Source organism: Trachemys scripta, chromosome 7, assembly GCF_013100865.1.
Source record: "Trachemys scripta elegans isolate TJP31775 chromosome 7, CAS_Tse_1.0, whole genome shotgun sequence".
NCBI lineage: Eukaryota > Metazoa > Chordata > Testudines > Emydidae > Trachemys > Trachemys scripta.
In genome coordinates, this window is record NC_048304.1 from 125,212,785 (window position 1) to 125,237,405 (window position 24,621).

The 24,621-nt window shown below is 50.2% G+C and overlaps 1 protein-coding gene across 3 annotated transcripts in view; it reads left to right on the forward strand.

Moving 5' to 3' along the window:
* Positions 1–18,994, forward strand: part of LCOR (ligand dependent nuclear receptor corepressor) — a 123,410-nt gene extending 104,416 nt beyond the window's left edge. For 2 of the 3 annotated variants that reach the window (XM_034774970.1, XM_034774971.1), the window contains exon 7: positions 13,358–18,994. In XM_034774970.1, the coding sequence (XP_034630861.1) occupies positions 13,358–17,960 (4,603 nt within the window). In that variant the 3' untranslated portion in view covers positions 17,961–18,994. Of the gene's footprint in view, positions 1–4,935; positions 5,030–13,357 lie in introns of all 3 variants that reach the window. The other variant, XR_004646369.1, reaches the window with a different exon arrangement.
* The last annotated feature ends 5,627 nt before the right edge of the window (positions 18,995–24,621 follow it).

Sequence of the window (24,621 nt, forward strand, 5' to 3'; positions counted from 1 at the left end):
TGGTAAGACAACTCCCACCTGTTTATGCTCTCTGTATGTGTGTATATATATCTCCTCAATATATGTTCCATTCTATATGCATCCGAAGAAGTGGGCTGTAGTCCACGAAAGCTTATGCTCTAATAAATTTGTTAGTCTCTAAGGTGCCACAAGTACTCCTGTTCTTCTTTTTGCAGATGTACAGTCGATATTCCTAACCTTAGACACAAAAATGATACAAATGGGTTAATCATATTCAGTACATCATAACCTTTCCAATGATATCTCACATGCCTTAGCTTGCACAAAATATATCATAGTTATGCTATAATCGTATTATAACAATATTTCTGTGAAGAATATGGGGCATAGTATCACACCTGGTTTAATCCAAACAAATGTGTCCACACATCCTCTTACAACAGTTTTAACATAATCGGCTTAAAAATCACAACTTCTGTTAGAAATTGCAGTAACACTGCCTGTAGACTAGCCCATAGTGACAGCTCGGACTGTGAACAATAGCATGGTCTGTGGAGGTGTGAGTGACAGCATCAAAACGTAGCTGTTTCTGGCGGCAGAGGGAGGCGAGTTGTAGGAGTCGGGGAATAAAAGGGGTGTTTGAATTGTGAGAGTCACTAATGATGGCAGGGCTTTCTTCAAGAGCAAGGCTTTGCTGCGTTTCCTAAAGATGGTCAGACTCTGGAGTCACCTGATCTAAAGTTAGACCACAGTCGTCAAAACGTGGGTGTCCTGTAAAGACTAGAGATGGCACAATGCTGTCAGCAATTAGTGGCATATGGGTCCTAATTGCTCTAGCAGAGACGGGGCCTTCAGGGTTCGGAATTCCCACTAAGGAGTTACAAACACGTTTGGCCGAAGAGACCCATGAGCATTTGATGATCAGCCTGTGCTAATTGGCTGTCGTAGCTTTGTCTACAGTGAGAAGGATGGGGAATGTTTTCCTAGTTGGTAGCACCAGTTGAACTGCATGGTGAGAGAATCTCTGAAAATGTGTCTAGGAAATGCAGCCTTCGTGTTATTTTGGCTTCTTCATTCGTCTTTACCCTGAGGTGTCGAGTGGCTGGTCATATTCACTTCTCGGAGAGTTCGATTCCCCTCAAGATACAAGTTAATGGGGATGAATTCTGACTTATTTTTTATGGCAAACTGGCAACTGATGTTTTTCTGTAAATTTTAAACGGAACCGTTTTCTTGCTTAAATGAAAACTGCACAGAAATATAAAATATACTCTAACCACAACATTGAATTACAAAGAGTAAGCTGCTAAAATCGAATATTATTTATTTGTATTACCATGGCACAGAGGAGCCCTAGCCATGGAGCACAAGAAAGCAATGAGATGATATTGGTCAGCATCATAGGCACTGGCTGGAGTTTGCGTGCTTTAAATATAATAAACGATCACAAAGAAAAGTAGTTGTCTAAGTGATGACAGCATGGTCAGTACTGTGAAATACACGGTTCATGCTTTAAATAGCTTACAATCTGTCACGTACTCACAGATCGTGCCCACTCTTGGCCCCGTGCGGTCCGTGGAGGGGGTGCCCCTTTCAGTGAGACATCCCCCACTTTGTCACACAGTCTACCCAGGCTAAAATTGAACACTGAAACACCCTGGGAGACTTGGGGTGAAGTGCTTACTTAGGGGGATGGCGGCTGGCATTTTCTGGACAGGGTTTGGGGTTTGTGAGCCTTGCGCTAGCATTGAATTTTGTCCAGAGATATGACTGGAGAGTGCAGGCACTCTTGGGCCAGTGAGCTGAGAAGGAAACTTCAGGGACCGGGGAGCAAAATCTGCAAGACGTAAGGATGAGCGTAGGAAGCTAAAGAAGAGATATAGGGAGTAATAAGAAACAAGAACAAAGATGCAGAGCTTTGAAGGTGAAGATAAGAAGCTTGAACTTAGTAGGGAACGAGGTATGTTAGGACACAGGAAATGTCCCTCTTCATTGGGAATGCATGAGAAATTCAAAGATTTCCTATTCATTTTTTTGTTTTAACAGTTGTCTCACTACTGCAAAATTAACCTGGATCATTTAATAGCAGTTGAACAACAGCTAAATTAACCCACATTTAAAATAGAACTTACTTTAGCCATCAACTTTGAGTCAATCTTATTCCCCAGGCATTCCAATGGTGAAATGCATTTTCCTTGTCTTAACCTACTTCCCAGCCAGCAGTCCTTCTGATGGAGTATCAGCAAAAAGTCAATTGCCAATTGAAGGACAACAGTTAGCTGGAGCTACTGACATATTTCTGAAACTGGTCATTCATATTTCAAAATATATTCTTAGGCAGTACATTTCAGCATTTGTTGGTAGAGAATGCTAAAGTTGAGGTTACAAAAGTGTTTCTGTTACAGTACAGCCTTGTCTGTCCAAAGCTCAGTTATCTAAACTCCCTGTTTTCTGAAATGGGGTCACATTCCCAAACGTCAGTTAATTACACTGAAGTTTCCCACTATTCTCCGATCTTATTCAGCATGTCCCTCCTGACATTTGGATAATTGCGATTGTGCTGCTTGTATATTTAGCAGTCTAAGGTGCTATAGCTAATTGCTGCATCTGATCTTTTACATCTTCAGGGCAAAAACCCCGTGCCTCACTTTTGCCTGTTTCTGCAAGATTCATGAGACTAAAACCCTTGACGTTTCCCTATGTTGGACAGTGGCAGTGCTAGGGCTGAAGGGCTGGGTTCAGGAATGACTCTGGGGTCGTCTGCACTAGAGATGTTTACACGCACCAGCATAAAATGAGGCTCTTGTCCGTGAGACGTACCCTGGCGTAAGCCCTGTGTGACCTTAGCGCCGGGCATCTCTGGTGAGGGTTTGTGCTGGGGTAGCTACAGTGGTGCAAAAATCCCTAATGAACACAAGCCATAAGGTCCCCATCCTGCAACAGAGCCCCTACTGACTTCAGTGTCTGGGCATAGGGATCTGATTATAGGATCTGGGCCTTAGAGCCGCAGTTCCTGATTTACCAGAGCCCAGACCAGGTAGCAGCAATGATGTGTTCGGAGACGGGGAGTAGAGGTGCCTACACAGTACTCTCCTATGGGGAGATTTGGATGCCACTTGCCTCTTCTGTGTTCATGGAATCATTCCATCGGACAGTGCATCCTCTTGCTTAGCAATGGGATTGTTCCCTGCATGTCCTTCTCTAGTGTTGTGTCCAGGTGCTTTTACATTTAAAAAATGTGCAATGCTGTGAAAAGCCTTTGAAGAGCTCTGCACGGCTGGTGTGGTTTGCCAGCTGTCTTCTGGCTTTATAATATTCACCTCCCTGTAGTAGCTAGGTACCACAATCTTCCATAATGCCATGCTCAGCGCTGATGCTGTTCGAACCGTCACACACAGGAGCACTCATGCTGATTTCTTTTTCCACCTCTTAAAAGAAAAATCCCAAATGTCCTTGGTAATTAGAGAAATTAGTCAGGACAATTCTGAAAAGCCCTTGAAAGCCCGTACGTGGGGCAATGTTTGCAGCTTGATAAATTTCCCCTGGTTTTAAAGACATGGGCTCGATGGCAAGGTTTTTAATTAGCCCCAGCGAGGCTAATGTTAGATGTGTCACAACTGGTGATAAACCCCTGTACAGGAGTGGGGTGGAAGCGAGCAGAGACAGGAACCCTGCAGAAACAGAGTGTATTATGGATTGTGTTTGGTTTTCATTGTGTATAAGCTACATTGGCCTTTCCTGGCTTTGTTTGGATACAGGTGGGGAAGAAGGTTGCTTTAAATGTGTAATCCCTCTACAAAATGAATACTCTGAAGGGTTAAAAGTCTGACCCAGGGTTGGGGGCCTGCTGGTTATCTGAGCCAGTTGATTCATTGTACATCCTGAGTAAATTGATGAACAAGTGCATTTTGCAAACAATCCCTATAACGTTTTTTCTTTCTGCTTTCAGTTTAAACGCACACTTTATAAATCCCCAAAGCAGGTCACCAGGGACAGCAGAAATCCAGGGGCCTTGAAAATTCAGTGGGCCTGTGGTCTTTTTCTGTAGCTATTTTCCTTGTGCTGTGCAGCACTTAAGCTTTCCATTTAAGTGAAGAAAACATTCGCTCACTTCTAGTTGTTGCATTGAATTTCTCCTTGGTCTGCACTGCCCTTCTGCTTCCTCTGCAGTCAGACAGGATCACTGCAGCACCAATAGAGCTGTAAACTGCCCTGTTTCTACTGGGGAGCATTAAGTTCAAAGCATATGCTGAGCACTGAAATGTGTTACAACTAAACTGCTTCATCCAAAACAAACTTAATTCCTGAGGCCTTGTATATACCAAAAACCCGCCTGGTGGAGATGCAGCTTATACTGGGTGCAAAAGAATTCTTTTGCTGGTAGAACGTATGCCATTTCCCGAATGAAATAAGCCATACCGGCAAAAGGGCTTCTTTTGGTGGTGTAACTGCATGTACACTAGAGCTTTTGCCAGCATAGCTGTTGGTTAGCAGGGTTTTTGTTTTGTTTTTTCACACTCCTAACTGCTGTAGCTATGGGGGCAAAACATTTAAACATAGACCAAACCAGAATCTCCACACAGATGACAATGACAATACTTGTGAATATCTTTAAAGTACACTCATGTGTCTTGGATTGATACATTCCTATAGAAATAGTCAGGTCAGGTATAGAGAGTAGTACTCATGAGTCCTGAGAAATGTCATCTGCTCCTTTAATTGTGTTCTAGAGGCAAACCTGCCTGCACAACTCAGCTACAAAGCAGGGCTCCAATTTGAAGCAGATTTCTGTTGCCCCCTTGGTTTGATTGGTTGGATGCACTCCCCTCCTTGCTTTGGCAGGGTGTAGTACATTGTGCGCTCCTGCCCATCACTGTCATCTGCGTGATGGCAGAAGAGGGAGGGGGAAGGTCTGCCCATTACAATACTCAGTTGGATTTTATAAGTTTATAGCTATGTTTTGTTTCTTTTCAGGAACTATATAATCGTGGTGCTTAGAGTGGTCTGAAAGGAACAGAAACACTTAGCCTTGAACTTTTGTTCTGCTGCTGCTTCTTGTGCCTCTGAGGTACAAAACATATCTGTAAACTTATAATCTATCAAACTGATGTGCAGGGGCTTAAAAAAAAAAGACCCAGGCTTCACGTTCAATAGAGAGACACTTGGGGTGGGGAAACCGGAATATTGCAGTGCCAATGGACAGGTTTTTGGAGACCAGCGTTCCAGGTAGGTTGGTGTGAAACAGTCACACTCCCCCCTCCCCCCCCTTCTCTTTCTCCCTCTCCCCAGAAGACACACACAGGATCCTGGGCTCATTCAACAAGAGGCTGCCCAGAGTGATGGGCACCCTGTGTACAAACCCGCAGGAGCAGGGTAACTCCACAAACAGTAATGGCAGGGGCAAAATGAGTTAAAGGAAGAGCCCCTCAGAGCTACCGAGTGCACTGCAGATAATCTGTTGTTTCCTCCGCTGCCATGCTCCATACCCGGGCAGGCTCTAGTTCTTCCTGAGAAATAAATAAGTGCCTTTTATGGGCTAGATCCTTTGTGTCTGCTCAGCCTTTGTAAGAGCCCCTGGATTTTGTGAGAGCTGGGGAAGGAATGATTGTGAACTCAACGCGAACAAATGGATTACAGCATCCAGCTATGCAAATAGCTTCAGCGCACAGCACATTTTGCTGAGCATTAATTGCTACACCAGGACTGTCGCATAGCAACAGCAGCATTTGTACAGCTGACAACTACTGCCCCTGAATGTCTCTGCCACCCTCAGTGACAAATTGAAAAGAAGGGGGCTGTCCCCGGGAAAGCTAGTAGGTGCTAAGAGCACCTGTGTCAGGCCAGGGACTCTACTAGGGCTACGCAGTGTACACGTGAAATTGTGTTTGCAGCAGTGGAACTGGAGCCGCGTGTGTGGCTGGGACATAGGGCGAGGCAGGGATTGAGGTGGTGCAGACCAGTAACCTAGTGGAGTATGTGCAAGAAGGGGTCATTACAATATCTAGTTACAGCTCAGCGTGAGTGGCTTCAAAGCTGGAATGACTGTCATCAAGGACCTGCGCATCACAGGTACTGCTGTAACTTTCTGGGCTGAGCCTAGTAATCTTAGTGCTGGGGCAGTCCTTCCCCCAAGGAGTAAATCTCTCTGAAGATCCCCTTGTTGAGTTCCTGACAAGCTGGCCTGTCCCCAAACATGGGTGATCCTCACAGATCCACATGAAGCTCCCGTGTTCCCAGCAGATACTCAGTCCCCCTGTACGCTGGTAGCAGAACTGCGTTAGCAGGGACTCTCCCTGGCCATAGCTTCTCCGCCCTGAAAGGGGGATAGATTCTTTGTTTCAGAGTAGCAGCCGTGTTAGTCTGTATCCACAAAAAGAACAGAAATACTTGTGGCACCTTAGAGACTAACACATTTATTAGAGCATAAGCTTTCGTGGACTACAACCCCCCGAGCTCCATCCTCAGGGAAAGAGACTGGAAAGAAGGTCATAGAGGTCAAGGACAGCAGGAACCATTAGATCTTCTAATCTGACCTCCTGTATAACACAGGCCATTATAGTCCGCCTCGTTCCCCTTGTGTTAAGCCCATTAACTTGTTGGGCTAGTGCATGTCTTCCAGAGAGTCATCAGTCTGGGTCTGAAGCCACCAAGAGGTGGAGAATCTGCCACTTCCCTCGGGAGTTCATTCCACTGTTCAAAATGTGGATTCTTAATTGTGCTGGGCTCCAGCTTCCAGCCTCTGTCTCTTGTTCTGCCTTTCTCTGCTAGATGAAAGAGCCCTCGAATACCCCCAGGACGGTATTTATACACTGTAAGCAAGCCACCCCTCCCTCTTCTTTTTTATAAACTAAGCAGGTGAATGATTTCTAGGCAGTAATCTACATCATCTGTAGGGACACTGCCTAAAGGACACTGGGTGCCTTAATGAGCCCCCCAAACACTATTTATCCCAAAGCGGCCCACATGCCCAGTTGTTTCTTGCACCATCACGGTTCACAGTACTGCCAAAACAGAGACAAATTGATGAGGAATGCTACTGAGAGCCGCTGTCCCCAGTAGACCTGAGAATGGAAGCAAGTAGCAGCCTGCAACTCATCTGCACCATAACACCTATAACCCTACACTCAGCACTGAAAACTAGAGGGGAACCCAAACGCCCAAGCTATCCTAATAGATGTGCTCTGAGGAAGAGAAGAATGTTGCTGCAGGTAATGGAGAAATCTCTGCCCTGAGGTCACTCTTTGCAGCCCAGGGAGATGAGGCACAGCCAGAGGCAGGACTGAAGAGGGGATGGGTCAGCTGGAGATGAGATATTGAAGTAAATCCCCAGGACTGAAAGGGTTAAACCGGAGAGTTCTGAACAAAGGATGCCCCGAAACAGCGGAGTGGCCCTGGGTCGCTTGTGGGGGGAGGGGCTGTCAAGTTATTGATGATAAACCACCCCCCTTTATTTATTTCCTTTACAAAATGCAAACTTTTCCCTTCCTTGTAAATCTTCGCATTAATGGAGCTAGAAGTGAACCTCGCTGGTGCCAGCTGAGTTATGGGTGAAAATGAGATCAGAATCAGGCCCCCAGCCTGCACACCAGGAATAAAATAAACCACGCACAAGCGGAAGAGAGGCATGCCCCGGGAGCTTGGGATCATCTTAGTGACGCAAGTGGAACGTGGGCTCTGTGGACTTGCTGCTTCCCCACTCTACAGCCCAGAGAGTTATTCACACCTGTGCAAAGGGGATGTGAAATTCCACCCCCTGTCTTGCACACTCACTGCACAGGTCCAGGTTACCGTAAAGCAGGGGAGAGTCACCACCTTTCCTTTCCCAGGATTAGGCCTCCAGATTTGGCCTTTGAGGACTTATAACCTCATCCCTGGCAAGAAACTGTTCAGACCACAACATACTTTTCCTTATACCAAGCAGATCCAAATAACTCCTGTATCTGCCTGGGGTCTGCCTTCACAAATCCCAGTGCTTTAAACCCCCCCAGACCAACCCTAACAAGGAAGAAGTTCATTGTTTTGCCATTGTAACCACTTCCTGATCCGCCATCATCCCAGCATTCCTTTGAGCATACTTCGCTAATTCCACAGTAGGCAAAGGAGTGTGTCACACAGGTGGGGGCTAGTCAGTAGCCACACCCCTGAGTGTGCTATAAATTTAGGCCAGATTGCTGGCCAACTGCTTGAAAATGGCTGCCATCCTCAGAAACTGGGCTTTCAAACAGGTAAAAGAACCCACACCTCTCCCTTGTGAAAATGGCAATAGCGTTCAATTGGAGTAAGTAGTGCGGAGCCCCGTCTCTTTGAACCGTCAGGCTGAACCCCGCCCTCTCCTCTCTCTAGTGGGGTTTAAGGCTTGTTTTCTCCCTTGTTACTCTGCAGACCAGGGGAGGGACAAGCCTGCATAAGGGATTTGCTCTGACATGCAGTGAAAACAGTTACTATACAGAGACCTGGAGAGACACCAGTGTTGTACCTGTGCCTTTTAGAACATTGATCCCAGGAATTCCAAGCTGTCTCTCAGCAGTATCAGCAAACACCTTTCAGACAGTCGCTGTAGAAAGAATGATAAAGGAGAGTAAAACTGTGTGTAGTAAAATGATACCACTGGCTTTTGTAAAGGGAAATGGTGCCTCTCTAACCAGTTACTTATTTTCTGAAGGAGATAAAGCGGTGGCTGAAGGAGACCCACTAAGTGTCTTGTACTCACTCTTTCAAAAGTCTTTGCTAAAGCCCTGCAAGAAACCCTGGTAAGGACTCTTGGTAACCAGGGTGTGAGATAGTCTTGTTATGAATTCCAAGCTGGCGGAGAAATGGGAAGTAAAAAGTAGCCCGTGGTTAATACTGGGGTGCCCAGGGATCAGTTGTTTGAAATATATTAAAGAGCTGGAAGAAGGGGTGAGAAGAGATTAATAAGACAGGGACTGTTCAGCTAGGAAAAGAGACGACTAAGGGGGGATATGATCGAGGGCTATAAAATCATGACTGGTGCGGAGAAAGTGAATAAGGAAGTGTTATTTACTCCTCATAACATAAGAACTAGGGGGCACCTAATGGCATTAATAGGCAGCATGTTTAAAATAAACACAAGGAAATACTTCTCCACACAGTGCACAGCCAACCGGTGGATCTCTTTGTCAGGGGATGTTGTGAAGGCTAAAAGTATAAGTGGATTCAAAAAAGAACTAGATAAGTTCCTGGAGGATAGCTCCAGCAATGGCTATTAGCCAGGATGGGCAGGGATGCAGCCCCATGCTCTGAGTGTCTCTAGCCTCTGTTTGTCAGAAGCTGGGAATGGGTGACGGGATGGATCACTGGATGATTCCCTGTTCTGTTCACTCCCTCTGGGGCACCTGGCACTGGCCGCTGTCGGCAGACAGGAAACTGGGCTAGATGGACCATTGGCCTGGCCCAGTCTGGCCGCTCTGATGTTCTCAAGGGGTGGGTTGTAAGATGCTGAACTTGTCAACGAAATGATTCTGAGGGGTGGCTGAGACTAGGGAGGAGATTAAAGAGCTTAAGGAGGGTCTAACAGAGTGAGATAACTAGGAAACAGGATGGCAGATGAAATCCAGGTAGACCAGTGCAGTGTCATGCATTCTGGGAAGAGTAGTGTGAGCAGCTTGCACATTGATTGGCCTCAGTATAACATCTCGAGGGGTGGGAGTGCAAATACCCAAATGGGCTTTGAATCCAGCACTGGCAGTCCATTGGGAGTGTTTGCACAGACTCCAGTGGCTTTTGGATCAGACCCTAAGGGTCCCTGGGGAGAGATCACTGAAGATACCAACCCAGTGTTTAATAGCTTTAGAAGAAGGACTAGGAACCCACAAGTAACCGTGTGATACTAACTGGGGAGTTTCAGAGTAGCAGCCGTGTTAGTCTGTATCCGCAAAAAGAACAGGAGTACTTGTGGCACCTTAGACTAACAAATTTATTAGAGCATAAGCTTTCGTGGACTACAGCCCACTTCTTCGGATGCATATAGAGTGGAACATATATTGTGGAGATATATATACACACATTCAGAGAGCATGCACAGGTGGGAGTTGTCTTACCAACTCTGAGAGGCCAATTAAGTAAGAGAAAAAAACTTTTGAAGTGATAATCAAGCTAGCCCAGTACAGACAGTTTGATAAGAAGTGTGAGAATACTTACAAGGGGAGATAGATTCAATGTTTGTAATGGCTCAGCCATTCCCAGTCCTTATTCAATCCTGAGTTGATTGTGTCTCAGAGTTCTCACATAGACCAGACACTCATTGTGTCAGCAATACACAATATTTTCTAACATGCCAGTTACTAGCTTGACCTCGTCTTTCCCTGTCTTCTACCCTTTGCCTGTCTGTAAGCTCTCCGGTTCAGGAGCATTGCCTTCTTGTATGTTGGGAAGAGGCCAAGTGCGTTGTGGGTGTTACTGAAAATATGATAACAGCAATAGAATGCTAGGATGTATTACGGGAAACATGTATGAATCCTAGGACTAGAAGGGACCTTGAGAGGTCATCTAGTCCAGTCCCCTGCACTCATGTCAGGATTAAGTATTATCTAGACCAGGGGTTCTCAGACTTTTGTCCTGGTGACCCCTTTCACACAGCAAGCCTCTGAGTGTGACCCCCCCCCCTTATACATTAAAAACACTTTTTATATATTTAACACCATTATAAATGCTGGAGGCAAAGCGGGATTTGGGGTGGAGGCTGACAGCTCGCGACCCCCCATGTAATAACCTCGCAACCCCCTGAGGGGTCCCGACCCCCAGTTTGAGAACCCCTGATCTAGCCCATCCCTGACAGGTGTTTGTCTAACCTGCTCTTAAACACCTCCAATGACAGAGACTCCACAACCTCACTAGGCAGTTTATTCCAGTGTTTAACCACCCTGAGAGTTAGGAAGCTTTTCCTAATGTCCAACTTAAACCTCCCATTTAAGCCCATTGCTTCTTGTCCGATCCTCAGGGGTTAACGAGAACAATTTGCCTCCTTGTAACAACCTTTTATGTACCTGAAAACTGTTCTCAGGTGCCCTCTGTCTTCTCCAGACTAAACAAACCCAGTTCTTTCAATCTTCCCTCATAGCTCATGTTTTCTAGACCTTTCATCATTTGTGTTGCTCTTCTCTGGACGCTCTCCAGATAAGCCATTATTACTGTTCTCTGCCCTTCCCTCGAATCCCGCAGTGAGTGGTGACCACTCAGCCCAGAACAGGATGCAGCAGAAAGAGAGAAGAGCGGGAATGGTAACGGACTAACTAACGGCATGGGGGGGGAGGGCTTCTAAAGAGAGAGGATTCAAAAGAGTAGGGCTATTTATTTAGCACGAAAAGGGAGCGAGGAAGAAGAGAGAAGCTACAGGCATCATTATTATTCATTTTCATTACTGTGGAACCAGGGCCTGCCCCCATCTAATAACACTGTGTGGTGCATTATACAGGACTGACTTATTCAGCTTTCTCTGACCTGAAACCCAGCCACGGCCTAGCAGCCACACCACCTGATTGCCTCAGACAGGAGGTGGCGACGAGCCCGGAGCCAGCTGAGATTGTTGGTGGAACTTGGAGAGTGACTTGGCCAGAGCTTGGCCATCCATTTTCCGTGGGTTGTTAACAATCCCGGGCGGTCGAGACTCCGAGTGCGGCACAGGAGCAGTTAGCCTGTAGTGACTGCCTCCCGTCACCAGCCTCGCTTCAGCAGTCCCTTAGCGGTCTCCCATGCAAGTACTAATCCAGCCAGCTTAACCCAGGCGCTCTCCGCTCACAGGCCTATGTGATTTAGTTGTCCCAGAGCTTGCAGGGGGGACCCAGCCCTCGATGGGACGGGGGGAGTACAGGAACATAGGCAGATGGAAGCAGATCCCAGGTCCCTCTAGCCCAGTATCATGTCTCTGACAGTGGCCAGCCCAGCTGTTGCAGGGGAAGGTGTGAGATCTCCTGGGGGGGGAGGGGGGGGAGGCGGTAATCTGCTCCTCACATTAGGTGTAATCCTGAGATACTGAAACATGGTGGGCTAAGGAGCAAAAGGGTCTAACTGTCTATACCAGGGAGCCATGTGACTAGGGCCATGTGCCCGGAACAACAGTCAGCCCTCTGTTTAGTCTGGGACAGGCCAGTTAGCAGTGGAAGTGACTCTGTTCAGGTTAGCGTAGGGGTAACGTATGTCAGCGCTGGAGAACAGCTGGAGCTACATACATGCAGCATTGTCAGGTGGTTGAAGCCAGGAGACCTGGTTCTCCTCCCAGCTCTGCCGAGGTTTGCTGTGCTGCAGACAGAACCTACTAGCTCTGCAGTGTGTGAGCGGGGTCTGAGCCAGGCCCCAGGGAGGATGTGAGAGCAGAGACGTTCTCGCTGGGGCCGGAGGGCAGGTGCAGAGACGTCAGGGGGCAGTAGTGCAGGGAGGACCAAAGGGGCTGAGGTTTGTAGTCCCCCCCTTGGATTGCGCCAGACAGTTAATACCCGAATGTAAAGGGATTGCGGAGGATGTGATGCCTCCATTAGCGCACGTGGCACATCTGTCCTTGGTGTCTGACTGGCTAGCAGAAGGCTGGGGGGAGACTTGTTACTTCCAGCTTTTAAAGGGGAGAAAGATGTTAACAAAGAAACTATAGGCCACTTCCCCTGGCTTCTGACCCCGGAGATATGCTGGAAACCAGTCTGCAGGCTCGTTCGAAGGAATGGGTGGAAATTCAAAGAGCTGTAATTGGGAACTAGTCTGGCTTTAATAATACACTGTCAAAGACGAGGACAAACATTAACCAGCCTTTAACCTCACCCCTGGTTAATCCTAACTAGCTGCCGCTGTGCAGCAGGTAAGTATGGTCACCCCCGCCTTAGAGATGGCTTGAGACAAGAGGAGTGTGTCTAGCCGTAGGGTCCCAGAAGTCCATGGTTCTTAGGCGGGGCTTGGACAGCAGCCCGGTAAATGGCTCAGCAGGGGTTGTCAATGGCAGTGAGCTGCAGTGGAGAACTCGCTCGTGGGGCCCGGTGTCTCGGAGGCTGGTATTTGTTGGTTTGTTCATGGCCTCGTCCTGCAGAATGGCCACTGCTTGAAATCCTCCCTTTCCGATTGTAGGAGTGGGGGGGGGGGGTCCCAGCTGACAGACAAAAGTGAAATGCAAGTCTGGGTCCGAACGTGCATAGAAGATAAGTGCCAATCTCCACGAGGGGCTGAGAGAGAGCTGCCCAACATGGTGATAGGCCCCTTGCTCTGGCAAATGGATAACGCTTTGCCTTCCTGGGTGGATTGCTTTGTGTGCGCCCCTGGCTGAGTGTCAAGAGGGCTAAGACCAGTTGCCATTTGGGAAGATATACTGCTAAGGGGGAGGAGAAGGGTTTCTGTAAGTTTTACAACTTAAATTCTCTGTCCTCTGCTTTACTGACTGTTTCTCTCTTTGTCTCTCTAGTGAGGATACAGCGGAGACAATAGCAATAGATCCTAACAATCAGCCGAAGTCTCCCCTGGAAAAGTTTATGGTCAGACTGTGTACACATCACCAGAAGCAATTCATTCGTGTGCTAAACGACATATACACGGAAGCACAGCCAGGCTGCGAGGGCCAGCCGTTACCTGAATCTGAAAACATGGATGCAGCCACTTGCAGCTCTGGTTGTAGCCAGCAAAGCACTGAAAATTGGAAGAAGTCTGCTCCCTGTTCTGAATTGAAGCCCCTAACTTCCTCAGACTCAGACAGAGACCCAGTGGGTCTTCATAGCCCTCTACGTGCTGCAGGACAACCCTTGGAGCATCATGCAGAGGTGAAATCCATGGACAGGATGGAGAATTTCAGTACTGCTTTCAAAAGAGACTTCTCTGAACTCTCCATTACTAGAAGTAGTTCTGTTAGTCCAAAGGATAGTTCCACCCAAGGATACCTCACCACTTCGAACTCTTCCTCACTCCACTTCCATCCTGGCACCAGGAGCCCGGAAGGACAAACCACTGGACAGGAGCAAGAGGCTGGTGTCAGAAAGTGTGAGGATGACAAAGACCAGATCCAAGGCAAGACCTTAGCAGACAGCTACATTGCTGTAAAAGTGGCCCATGTGAACGGCAGTGAGGACAGCTCAGACAGCTGCCTGGGGTCTCAGAAGAACTCTTTCAAAGCTTTACCAGAAGAGGGTTGGGATTCAGGGTTTCCAGTGAACTCTCCTAGAAGAGCTGACAAAGAGAACGCTTTACAGTGCAGCTCCAAAGCATCTTTGCACCAGGATTTAGAAACAAACGAAGAAGATGCAAGACCAAAGCAAGAAAACCATCTCCATGCCCTGGGAAAGACTAAGGGGGGCTACCACACCCATCCTGGCGACAAGAATCCATGTGAGCATTCCAAAGACGGATGGGTGGCCTCTGCACCAGTGCCAGTGATACACAAAGCCTCCAGTGGGCGCTCAAGAGCGAAGACAGGGTCCTCATCCGTCAAAACAGCTCGGAAGAATAAACGGGCATCGGGACTGAGAATAAATGACTATGACAACCAGTGTGACGTTGTCTATATCAGCCAGCCAATAACTGAATGCCACCTGGAGAGCCAGCGCTCAGTGTCCCGGAGGACAGCTCGGAAGAGCACCCGCGGGTATTATTTCAATGGTGAGTGCTGTGAGCTGCCCACTGTCCGCACGCTGGTGAAAAGCTCCCGAGTGGGGGAGAGAGGAAACGGTCCAGCACGGAGGACGGAAGCATTACTGAGCGCTAAGCAGAGCCCGGCGCTCTCTGGGGGCGAGCCTTCGGAGGCAGCCCAAGCTGTGGGGAAAGAGGCTGACAAAAGAGCGTCCCTCAGGCTCCTGTCCAAAGGGGCTCCCCCCAGCAGAGAAGCTAACGAGAGAGCAGAAAAGGAGCCCAGCGAGGGCGGCTTGCTGAAGTCAAGAGAAGCTGCTCGCACTGAGCCACTGCTGGCTCTGTCTGCTCCCCCCTGCCCTGACAATGCACCAGAAGGCGGCTCGGCCACCACGCAGCCTCTAGCCATCGGCCCCTCTGCCGCTGAAGGAAGCGAGGAGAAGATGTGCCAGCTGCTGGAAGAGGCAAATGTTCTCCAGCAAGCTAGCAGCGGTGCTGACCTCGCTGGGGACTGTGGGCCCACAGAAGACAGCAGCAGGGAGGCTACAGATTCGACAGCTCTTTCTCCACCAGAAGCTGCTAGTAGGGAGGAAGGTTCTCCATGCTCAGAAATACAAGCTGTTCCGGCGCCTCCTGCCGGCCTGGACCCAGCGCCTCCTGCTGGCCTGGACCCAACTCCTCCTTTGCAGCTCCCCACCACCATGGACCTAGTGCTTCCTACCAGTGCAGACCTGGTGCTCCATGCAGAGCCTCCTGCCAGCATGGACCCTGAGCCGCCTGCTGGAGTAGACCTGGAGCTGGCTGGGGCACTTCCTGGAGAGCCCCCAACTAGTACAGACCTGGAGCTTCCTGCCATGACCCCTGCCAGCATGGACCCAGAGACTCCCATGGAGCCCCCTGCGAGTTTGGAGGCCGAGCCCCTTGCTAGCTTGCAGTCTGCCGATGTGACTGAAAGCATTCCTGCTGACCCAGAAGCTGACGTAAGGGAGGTGTGGGAAGGCCCGCCTGAGCCAGGGGAGGCCATGCCGACTCTCGCAGAACTCAGTGGAATCTTGGCAGGCGAGACTGCCCCAGAGAGCAGCAGGCTGGGTGAGAGAGAGAACGGCGATGGTGAAATGCCACCAGGACCTGACACTTCAGAAACGGATGGTAAAGGGACCGTCTTGTCCAAAGAAAACCCAGAGAAGAAGCAAAAGAAAGGCAGGAGAGCGCTCGTAGCATCAGACCGGCGTCTCCGCAGCCAGCAATCCCAGCCACCCACGGAAGGCAGTGCTGAAAAGTCTGGTTCTTCCAGCTCTCTGCAGCTTCCCTGTCTTCAGATTAAGCTTTCTAAAAGTCCCGGTGCAAAGCGGTTTAGGAGGGAGGTGCACCTTGACGGAGCAGCATCCGTGTGCTTCCCAAAGGATTGCTTCCACAAAACACTGCTGAAGAACATCCAGGGCCCAGGCACCGGGAGTGCCCTTGAGAGAGATCCCGTGCAGCGGGGAGGAGACGAAAATGGCATTACTACTAGGCAAACCTATAAAAGCATGTTGGCAAAAGAGGGTGCAGCGGAGAGAGAAGGGTCATCGAAAGATGGCCCCCCTGCTAAAGCCAGCCATAGTAAGTCAGGGGAGATGCTTGAGATCTGTGTAGAGGCTAATTCTGATAAGAGAAGTGTTCTCCTTCCTAGGGAAAGTGGAACAAGTGTACAGGACGCAGAGCAATCGGGTGAGAAACCAGGTGATGTGGAGAACCCAGACAATGCTGTAGATGCTGGAAAGGTACAGTATAAAGATCTGACTGATTCGCCTACAGGTCCCAGTAGTAAAAGTGGAAGCAAACACGTCCCATCCAAGTCTTGGAAGCATAAAAAGTTGGCCCTCCCAGTTTACAACTTGAGACACACCCCTACACCTGTGGACACTGCAAAAAAGAATCTTCCAGGGAAGGACGTTCTGCAAGCCAATCCAAACCAGAAGGAAGAACACAGTTCAGGGAACAAAGCCACCATAGATTTGAAGGAGGTGGACACAGTGGCTGAGGACAAACCAAAGTTTGTGGAGTGGTGTGCTGAGGAAGAGAATCAGGAACTTATTGCTGACTTTAATGCCCAGTATATGAAAGTTCAGAGAGGCTGGATTCAGTTGGAAAAAGAAGCGCAGCCAGCCCCCAAAGTAAAGAACAAAGCTGACAAGCTGAAGGAGATTTGGAAAAGCAAGAAAAGAACCCGGAAATGTAGAGCGTCTCTCGAAGTTCAGAAGCTCTCCCCTGTCCAGATGCTGTTTATGAAGGCCTTCAAGTTATCCAACATTTGCCGTTGGTTCTTGGAGACCACTGAAACCAGGTCACTAGTCATTGTGAAGAAACTCAATACCCGTCTCCCAGGAGATGTCCCCCCCATCAAGATCCCTCTGCAGAAGTATTGTTCTTCCAGCCTGTATCCCAGCTCACTGCAAGCTGAACGCTTGAAAAAACACCTCAAGAAATTTGCTGCAACTACCCCTGCTAAAAATAACTTGAAGAATCAAAAGTTATGGGCCAGGCTCCGGGAGAACGCTGACAGTACGGAGCCCGGGGAAGCTGCCAGTCCCAACCAGACGTCTCCTTGTGAGGCTAGCTCAGAAGAAGCTGGTGAAGACAGAAACATGCAGCCCCCTCCAAGTCTGCCAACGCAGGCCAGCACTAGGATTCTGCGGAAATACTCCAATCTGAGGGGCAAACTGCGAGCCCAGCACCGCCTGGCAAAGAATGAAAGAAAGGGGGAGAGTGCAGCTGATCATCCCTCAGTGGAAAGTAAGCAAAGCCGGAAGAGCGTCTGCATCAACCCGCTGATGTCTCCAAAGCTGGCCTTGCAGGTCAAAGCCGATGTGTTTCCTGCGAAGTCCGTGCGAGCGGAAGCAGCAGTGAAGGGAAGAAAAGGGAAAAGCAGGTCCCAGGAGGACTCCTTGCCCAGAGCTGACCCTCAGCCAGGCAGAAAGAAGAGAACGCTGCGGGAGAGCAGCACTGTGCCAGAGCCGTCTCGCTCCTCCAGTACAGACAGGCTGCCAGCTAAGAAGGGCAGCAAAGGAAAACATTCCGAGGTTCCCCCGAAAGCGCCTGCTACCAGAAAGCAGGCTGTCCTGGAAAGAAGCAGTAAGCTCGAGAAAAAGGTGTCTTCGAAAGAGAAGAGAGTCCCGAAAAGGCACCTTGGCAAAGGCAGACTCCCCGTCCCGAAAGTCAGAGAGAACCCCGCCCAAAGAGCTGCACCCCCGCCCAGCCGGGACGGGCTCACCAAATCTGCGAAGCTGAAACCCGCGGGGGAGCCCTCTACCAGGTCACAGAAAGCAGCCGACAAGAAGCCTAGCAGTGGGAAAACTCTGACCAGGTCTATGAAGAAAATTCAAGAGAGCAGCACGTCCCAGGGCAAGAGAAAGTTAAGGGCAAAAGTTGACTGTTCACACAGCAAGCGAACACGACTGGATGCAAAATAACAAAGAATGGTAGCCATGTAAAAACTGTTGTATAGTAGTAACCCTTGATCATGCATTAACTGAAGCTGCTTTTATAAGCTGTAGCAAGCCTTTCAAAATCCGCAGTTAAAGGATTACACCCAGGATTTTAGGCATCGGAAGGTGTGTCTCGGACAGAGAGGAGAGCTGTCTGTCTCTGCTGTTGAGGGAAGTTACTGCAATTTGAACGTTCCTTGGGTTTTAAGCTTGGAACCAGGCAGTTTTAGTTAAAAGTACAGTGCCTTATTTATCATTTTTAAACAAATAAATAACAAAGCTAGTCTGTGTGATTTAAAGGCTTGCATTTTATACTTGATGCACAAGCACTTGTACTGTAGCAGAAAGGAAACCACCTTCATGCACATAAAGTAGCTTTCAGCAGCCTTTGGAGGGGCGTTCCCCCTTTGCATTAAACATCCGGACTGTGTGTTTGTGAGTGACATGGGAAGCAAAACCAAAAGCATTTTTCTTGTAGGCAGAGAAGGAAGGGGTAATTGGTCATTACTCCGTTCATTAGCAGCAGGTGGTGGGCAGGTAACTGTTAAAGATATGAATTGTTGGCCACTTGCGTGTAATTTATGGTCTTTAGGGTTAGACAGCTATTTCTGCTCTCCTGCTTCTTAAGCCTTGAGGTAGCGTGGTCTGATCCAAACCGACGTGGCAAAGGGGTTACTGCTTGGGCTATTGGCGCTAGTTCTGTAGCATCTACAGCTGTTTGCAGGCACAGCGGGCTAGGTTCATCCTTGGGGATGTCCATTACGTCAGGGATGAATTGGTCCCACTGTGCCTTACTGTTGGGCAGAACGCCCTCTCCAATCAGCCTTTTGTTCATAGCACCTGGATCCATGTGGATTTCTGCTTTCTCGGACAGTAGCTTTTCACTAATAATCGGGTATCTTCCTTCCTGTGAAAAGCCAGGGCAGATTTCCACTCGTTATTTAGTCAGTCTGTGTGAAAGGGAAATGTGTAGCCTCCCCACGTTGTCTCCCCCCCCCCCCCCCCCCCCCCCTGTATTTTAAGGCAAAATTCTTAATGTCGTCTTTGAATAATGCTGAGATCTAAAGTATCTGATTCTTTTTTTATTAACTTCAATCTCATTTTAAAATAAAGTGAAGCTGTTTTGGTTCCTGCCAGTGTTGTGGTGTGCTGTAGAGTCTAGGAGCGGGTAGTTCTCCTCATCGTCAGAACAGCCCAGGCAGTTTGTACACCCCGCCTTGAACTGGCTTGCAAACATATCCTTGAAGGTCTAATCAACACAAACCATGCACTGCTTAAAGGTCAAGCAATAGTTTCCAGTGGAGAAACACAAAGAGTAACAGTGATACACACAGGGAAACCTGTTAGAAATGCACATAATCATATTCCCATAGCAGACATTGGCGGTGGAGCTAATTGGGGTGGGGGTGGGGAGTTTTATATTGAAATTTTCCACCCGCCCCTTGTGTAAGCAGCTGTAAGATGATGGCGTCAGCTCCCGCTCTGTGCCTAAGTTGAAAAGATCAAGGCCAGCCATTTTATTTCAAAAGCTCCACTTCCAGCGGGTACAAAAGAAGGGCTGTTTGCACAAGTTTCTAAGCAAACTTCCTTCCATTCACTAGGTTCAACACCTGAAATCTGATTGTGAAGGCTCTGAAATCTCCTGACCTTTGGAGAATAGCTTCCAGCCACCATTGTCCTAGGGAGATCTGAATATACATGCATATCTTTGTTATAATAGCCAGCTTAAACTAGGCTCTCCCCTCCGAGAGCTTTACTATCTGCAGAGAGAGAGCATGCCTTTTGGGGCGTGGCAAGGGCTGCCTTGCAGACGAATTGATTTTCACGGTTAGTGTTAAACCTCAGATACCAAAGCTCATTATTGGAGGCAGAAAGTGGATAATTAATTGTCTTCAATCTCTTGCTGGATCCATTTAGCACAGGGGAGACTCCACAGCCCTCTTCCCAGTGCAGTAGTTAGCGCCCCGTGTTTCGGAGAGTGCCGTGTGCTGGGACGGGCGGGCACCCGCCCTGGGGGAGCGTCAGCCAGAGCCCAGGGCCGGGGGACTTGGAAATCACTGATTTGTAAAGAGCTGTTATTTTTTTAATCATGCTGAATAAAGTAAATGCTGGACAGTTATTTTGTGGTTGCCAGGCCTGCCAGCCCTGTACAGGTTAAGATGAAGTTCTCTATTACTTTAATTTGACTGTGCATATTAAATATGGCCGGCATTCCGACAGAACAGATCTAAAGGCATTTAAGGAGAGGAACAGGAAAAGCTGTATCTTTTTTTAAATTCTGATCTAGAATATTCTTGTTTCCTGTAGTCTGGGCTGCTTTGGTAAAGAAATAGTGAGTGTGTGTGCGTGTGTGTGCGCACGTGTGCGAGGACCTTTTGATGTCTCCGAATGGTGCCGCTATCCCAACTTCATGCCAATAAAACCTTTACCCCACCCCCATCATTTTTCTTGGGTATGCCAGCGTGGAAAGGAAAGCTGTTTGGTTTCTGGGGGGTTTAGAATTTCAAAGCTTTCTCCTAGAACTGTTTGTCCTTCCCAACCTGCAAGGAACCAGGGGCTATTTTAACGTCCGGCTTCAGGCTGGGGAATGACAGGATAACCATGAGCTGAACTCGCACGTCTGGGCGGCAGTGCTGCCGATTGCCTGCTGGGTCTCCAAGGCTAGCGCACGTGACAGGGGGGCTCTAGGGCCTGGCGCTAGCACTGACGGTTCCTGCAGTAGCTCGTCGCTGGGTCAGGTCAGCACCCTGTCTGCCCAGCCTTTGGTGCTAGCATCCCTTTCTCCGGACGAAGGACGCATTTGCACAGCAGTCTCTTGGGGGCGCTGCTTGACGTCACCCAGGGGCTGGCCACGTTCCTCGTGGCGCGTCTGGCTTAGAGTCTGACTGGGGTGAGAGAGTGGCCAGTGTGCCCATCCTGGGAATGGGGCAGCCATGCCCACCTGCCAGTGGTGCCCAGCTAGGACACAGTCACTGGAAACAAGGGAGACTCTCTTCCCAGGAGGCTACATTAAGAAAAGAAAAGAAAATCTTCCTGTCTCCCCTGCAGGCCCCCACCTGTGTCCTTTCACCTCCCCCTCTCATGAGGGGTGTGTGTGTGTGTGTGTGTGTGTGTGCGCGCGCGCACTGCTGAGAGGTCAGAGCACGAAGCCCTGCCAGAGAACACGGTACTCAGCCGTGCATCGCCGGGCAGGGCGCATTGCTGCGGTGGGCAGCCGGGTCAGATACACAGCTCAGCGCAGGCTAGGAGTACGGGGCTTTGGCATGTGGGTCCAAGCAGCTCCTAGAGCTCGAGCCTGTGTCGGAAGGTGTTACAGGAAATGTTGGTGTCCCCCAGTAGCTGTGAAGTGCTCAAAGCAGGGGCCCGATCCAGCGCCCAGGGACGGCAGGGAAAAGACACCCAGTGCTTTTCATGGGAGCTGGGTGGAGTAGGAGTTGTACATATGGTTTTGAATGCGGGAGTGTCTGGCTCTAGCCTAGAGGGACAGTGTAGGGGAAGGGAGGGGAGGGCTAGTGGACTGGGTGGGTGGGTGAGTGAGTACACACCTTTGTGTCTGTAGAAATCGGGAGAGGATGCAAAAGGAATTTCAGGTCTTTCCGCTGCAAAGCAAACCCTATTTATTTATTTATTGATGTGTGCGTGAGCCTGGGTCAAAGCTCTGCGGATAGTCAGTGAGACGTGGACCCGGGCAGGCTGTTGTGCCGTGAGCGTTGCCCTGGACTGGTCCACGCCTTTGGGGAAGGGCCAATATTGATGTCACCTTCCTGGTGCCTTTCCTATGGAAGCTCCCATCCCCGGGCCAGTCAGGGCCCGCAGCTGGCTTTCTCGCTGCTTTAACCCTACACACGCTGCCCTCGTTTGAGGGGCATGGGGACGACGTTACCATTTGCCGCACCCGCCCCACGCTGGTTCATTTGGAAGCTTTCGCTTGTTTGGGTAACCTCAGTGCTGACTGTGTGTGTGAGAATATAAACCCTCCCACTCAGAGCAAGAGCTGCTGTCCCGTTCCTCCCCCACAACAGCTAGTGTTCGCCCCCAGCCCCTGCTTGCTCTCTCCCAGCACATGGGCAGCGCGAGCTCCCGCTCTGGCTCTCTCTGGTGCCGTGTGACTGGAGCAGCCCCTTCGCCCTCTCCGCTCTCACCCAGCTCAAAGGTCAGGAGCTGTTTGCTGACTCAGCACACCTCCTAAGCTGTCCCTCTTGGCCCTGGCCGGGGACGCTGGAGGGGCTAGCCCCACGGACACAGCTGGGCATTGAAACTTGAGGTGTCTGCAGAGCGGGTGCCTGGAGCAGCCCCAGTCTTGCAGAAGGGAAGACCAGCGAAACCCTGGGCGTTCTCTGCCAACACACCCAGGGGCTGATGACTGGGATGGGTTACGGGGGGGGGGAACCTGGCCTGTCAGGAAGAGGCCATGACAGGGCTACAGGCCACCCAACGCTGTGGACCCTTCAGTCATGGCCTACCTGCCAAATGCAAGCAGTTAGCCTTTGGGCCGAGACAGCAGCATCCCCTTGCTGGTCCCTGAGCTGCAGACAGGCCTCTTAAGCGGCACGGTCACTGTCCACATGGGCTGTGTGGGCTCTTGGGGCATGGACACCCGCAAGGCCTTCTCTGTCCCATTGCCATGGACTCCAGCTACGGCTCAGTGCTCCGGGGAGAGACGCTCCCCGTCCACCTCTCCTGTAGCCGCCACAGCTTCCAAAGTGCAGGGTGGAGCTCGGCGGGCACCAGGCTCTGGCTTTCCTTGCTGATTCTGGGGGGACGGGACGAATTAGAAGCTGCAGGGTCTGTTTTATCCTGTGGGGCAGAGCTGTGCAGGCAGCCAGACCTCCGGTGTTAGACCCCCTCCTGCCCCCCCCCCCCGTCAGCCATCTTTGCATCACACTGTTCCTCATCTGCCCTCGGCTGTGGGCTGGAGATCCGACATGCACCCAGGTGATACTGTAAAACCTGTCTGGTAATTATGTACAGATGCTACTCCTGTGTACGCTGTGCAGCCCGACTGCACATGGGTGGGGTGGCAGTGAGCCTTCTGGGGCCACCAGCTCCAAATTCCTGCAGCATTCACATCACACCAGGAGGCTGGAGCGGATGGTAGTTGATGGATGATGATAAGCAGTGTGTTTTACTGCCTTCGTTCCAGGCCTGGCCTGCGGCTCTGCGCTCTCGTCTCGCATCTGCTGTAACGCCACTCTCGGCCTGCTCTCCCGTCTTCCCCAAACCCACCGTCCGGCCACAAGGACATGTCACCCCCATCTTCAAACACCTGACTCTCCTGAGGTCGGGATCCGTCCTTCCATTGCCATCCTGGGGTTCACCAACAAACACCCCAGACCTTCTCCTGGACCTTTCCTGTCAGTCTAGTCCAGGCCTCCCTCACTTTCCAGCTCCCTTCAGATAACTAAATACTTCTCTGCAACCCCATCCAGCTGCAACAGCCTCCCGGGATGTTTCCACCACATCGACTGGCCAGTTTTGGTCAAATCTCTGCTCTGGCTAGCCCTCCCATGGTTCTCCCTTTCCAATGGGGTTCAGTTTCTTCACCCTGCAACGTCTTTAGTCCCACCGCATCTGTAACGTAGCATCTCGCAGGTAACTCTGTGAGCGGCTCGGTTTGCGGCATGTGCGCCGTGTGTGACATGCACTGGGCTGAATTCAAGTGAGATTTGTCCTGTATGTTTACATCAGACCCAAAAGCACAGCCCAAGCTCGGAACTGCTCCCAAGAACAGCTCCAAGCTGGGTGACGGTCCCTGGCAGGGAGTTTCTCTCCTGGCGGGGGTGGGGATCTGTGTGTACACCCCCCCCCCCCACCCTCGTACCCACCACTCAAGGTAGAGAGCGGTGTTGCTCTGTTCGACACCTCCCCCCAAGCCGCGGCGGTAGCACGGATTTACCAGGAAGTTTGGGGGCCAGTCGTGTGTTAACTGTTAGGAACAAACTTTCCCAACCACTGTGTTTTGTCCTGGAAACCCCCAGCGGGAAAATCTTCTTTTCCTGCTGTTCCCTGGCTGTTAAACGTTCACTGGGATGGAGATTGTCTTCGGCCCCCGAGTCGCTTGACCCCCGTGGCAGGTGAACAAGGCCACAGACCTGCCCAAATTTCAGCTCTTTGTCCCAGTAGATTGAACGACTGGGATTACTGTCCGTTCTGAGCGCTTGCCTTGGACAAGCTGAGAGCTCTGTCGCCACCACTAGGTGGAGCTGTGAGGAATTAAAACAATCGGAAAAGGACGGGACCTCATTTGTGCTGAGCTGTTTTTATCCCTGGTAGTGCAAGGGCCGTTCCCCGCCCCCAGTGACGTGTCACACGCTCCCCTAACGGAGCCAGTCCCACATGGGGCCAGGTCATGAAAACCGAGGCAGAGAATGGGTCTCTGCCCCATTGAGTTACATCCCCTCCCAGTCTGAACGTGCCAGCCCGACTTACTGATTGCGTAGGCGTGAGTACACACTCACACCTGCCTGTCCAAAATGGGCTGGACCCAGCTGCCTTCGATGCCAGCGTGTCCGCACACCGCACCCCCGAATGCAGGTGTCTGCACCCCCGAACGCAGGTGTCCGCACATCGCACCCCCGAACGCAGGTGTCCGTACACAGCACCCCCGAACGCAGGCATCTGCTCACCCGAACGCAGGTGTCCGCAC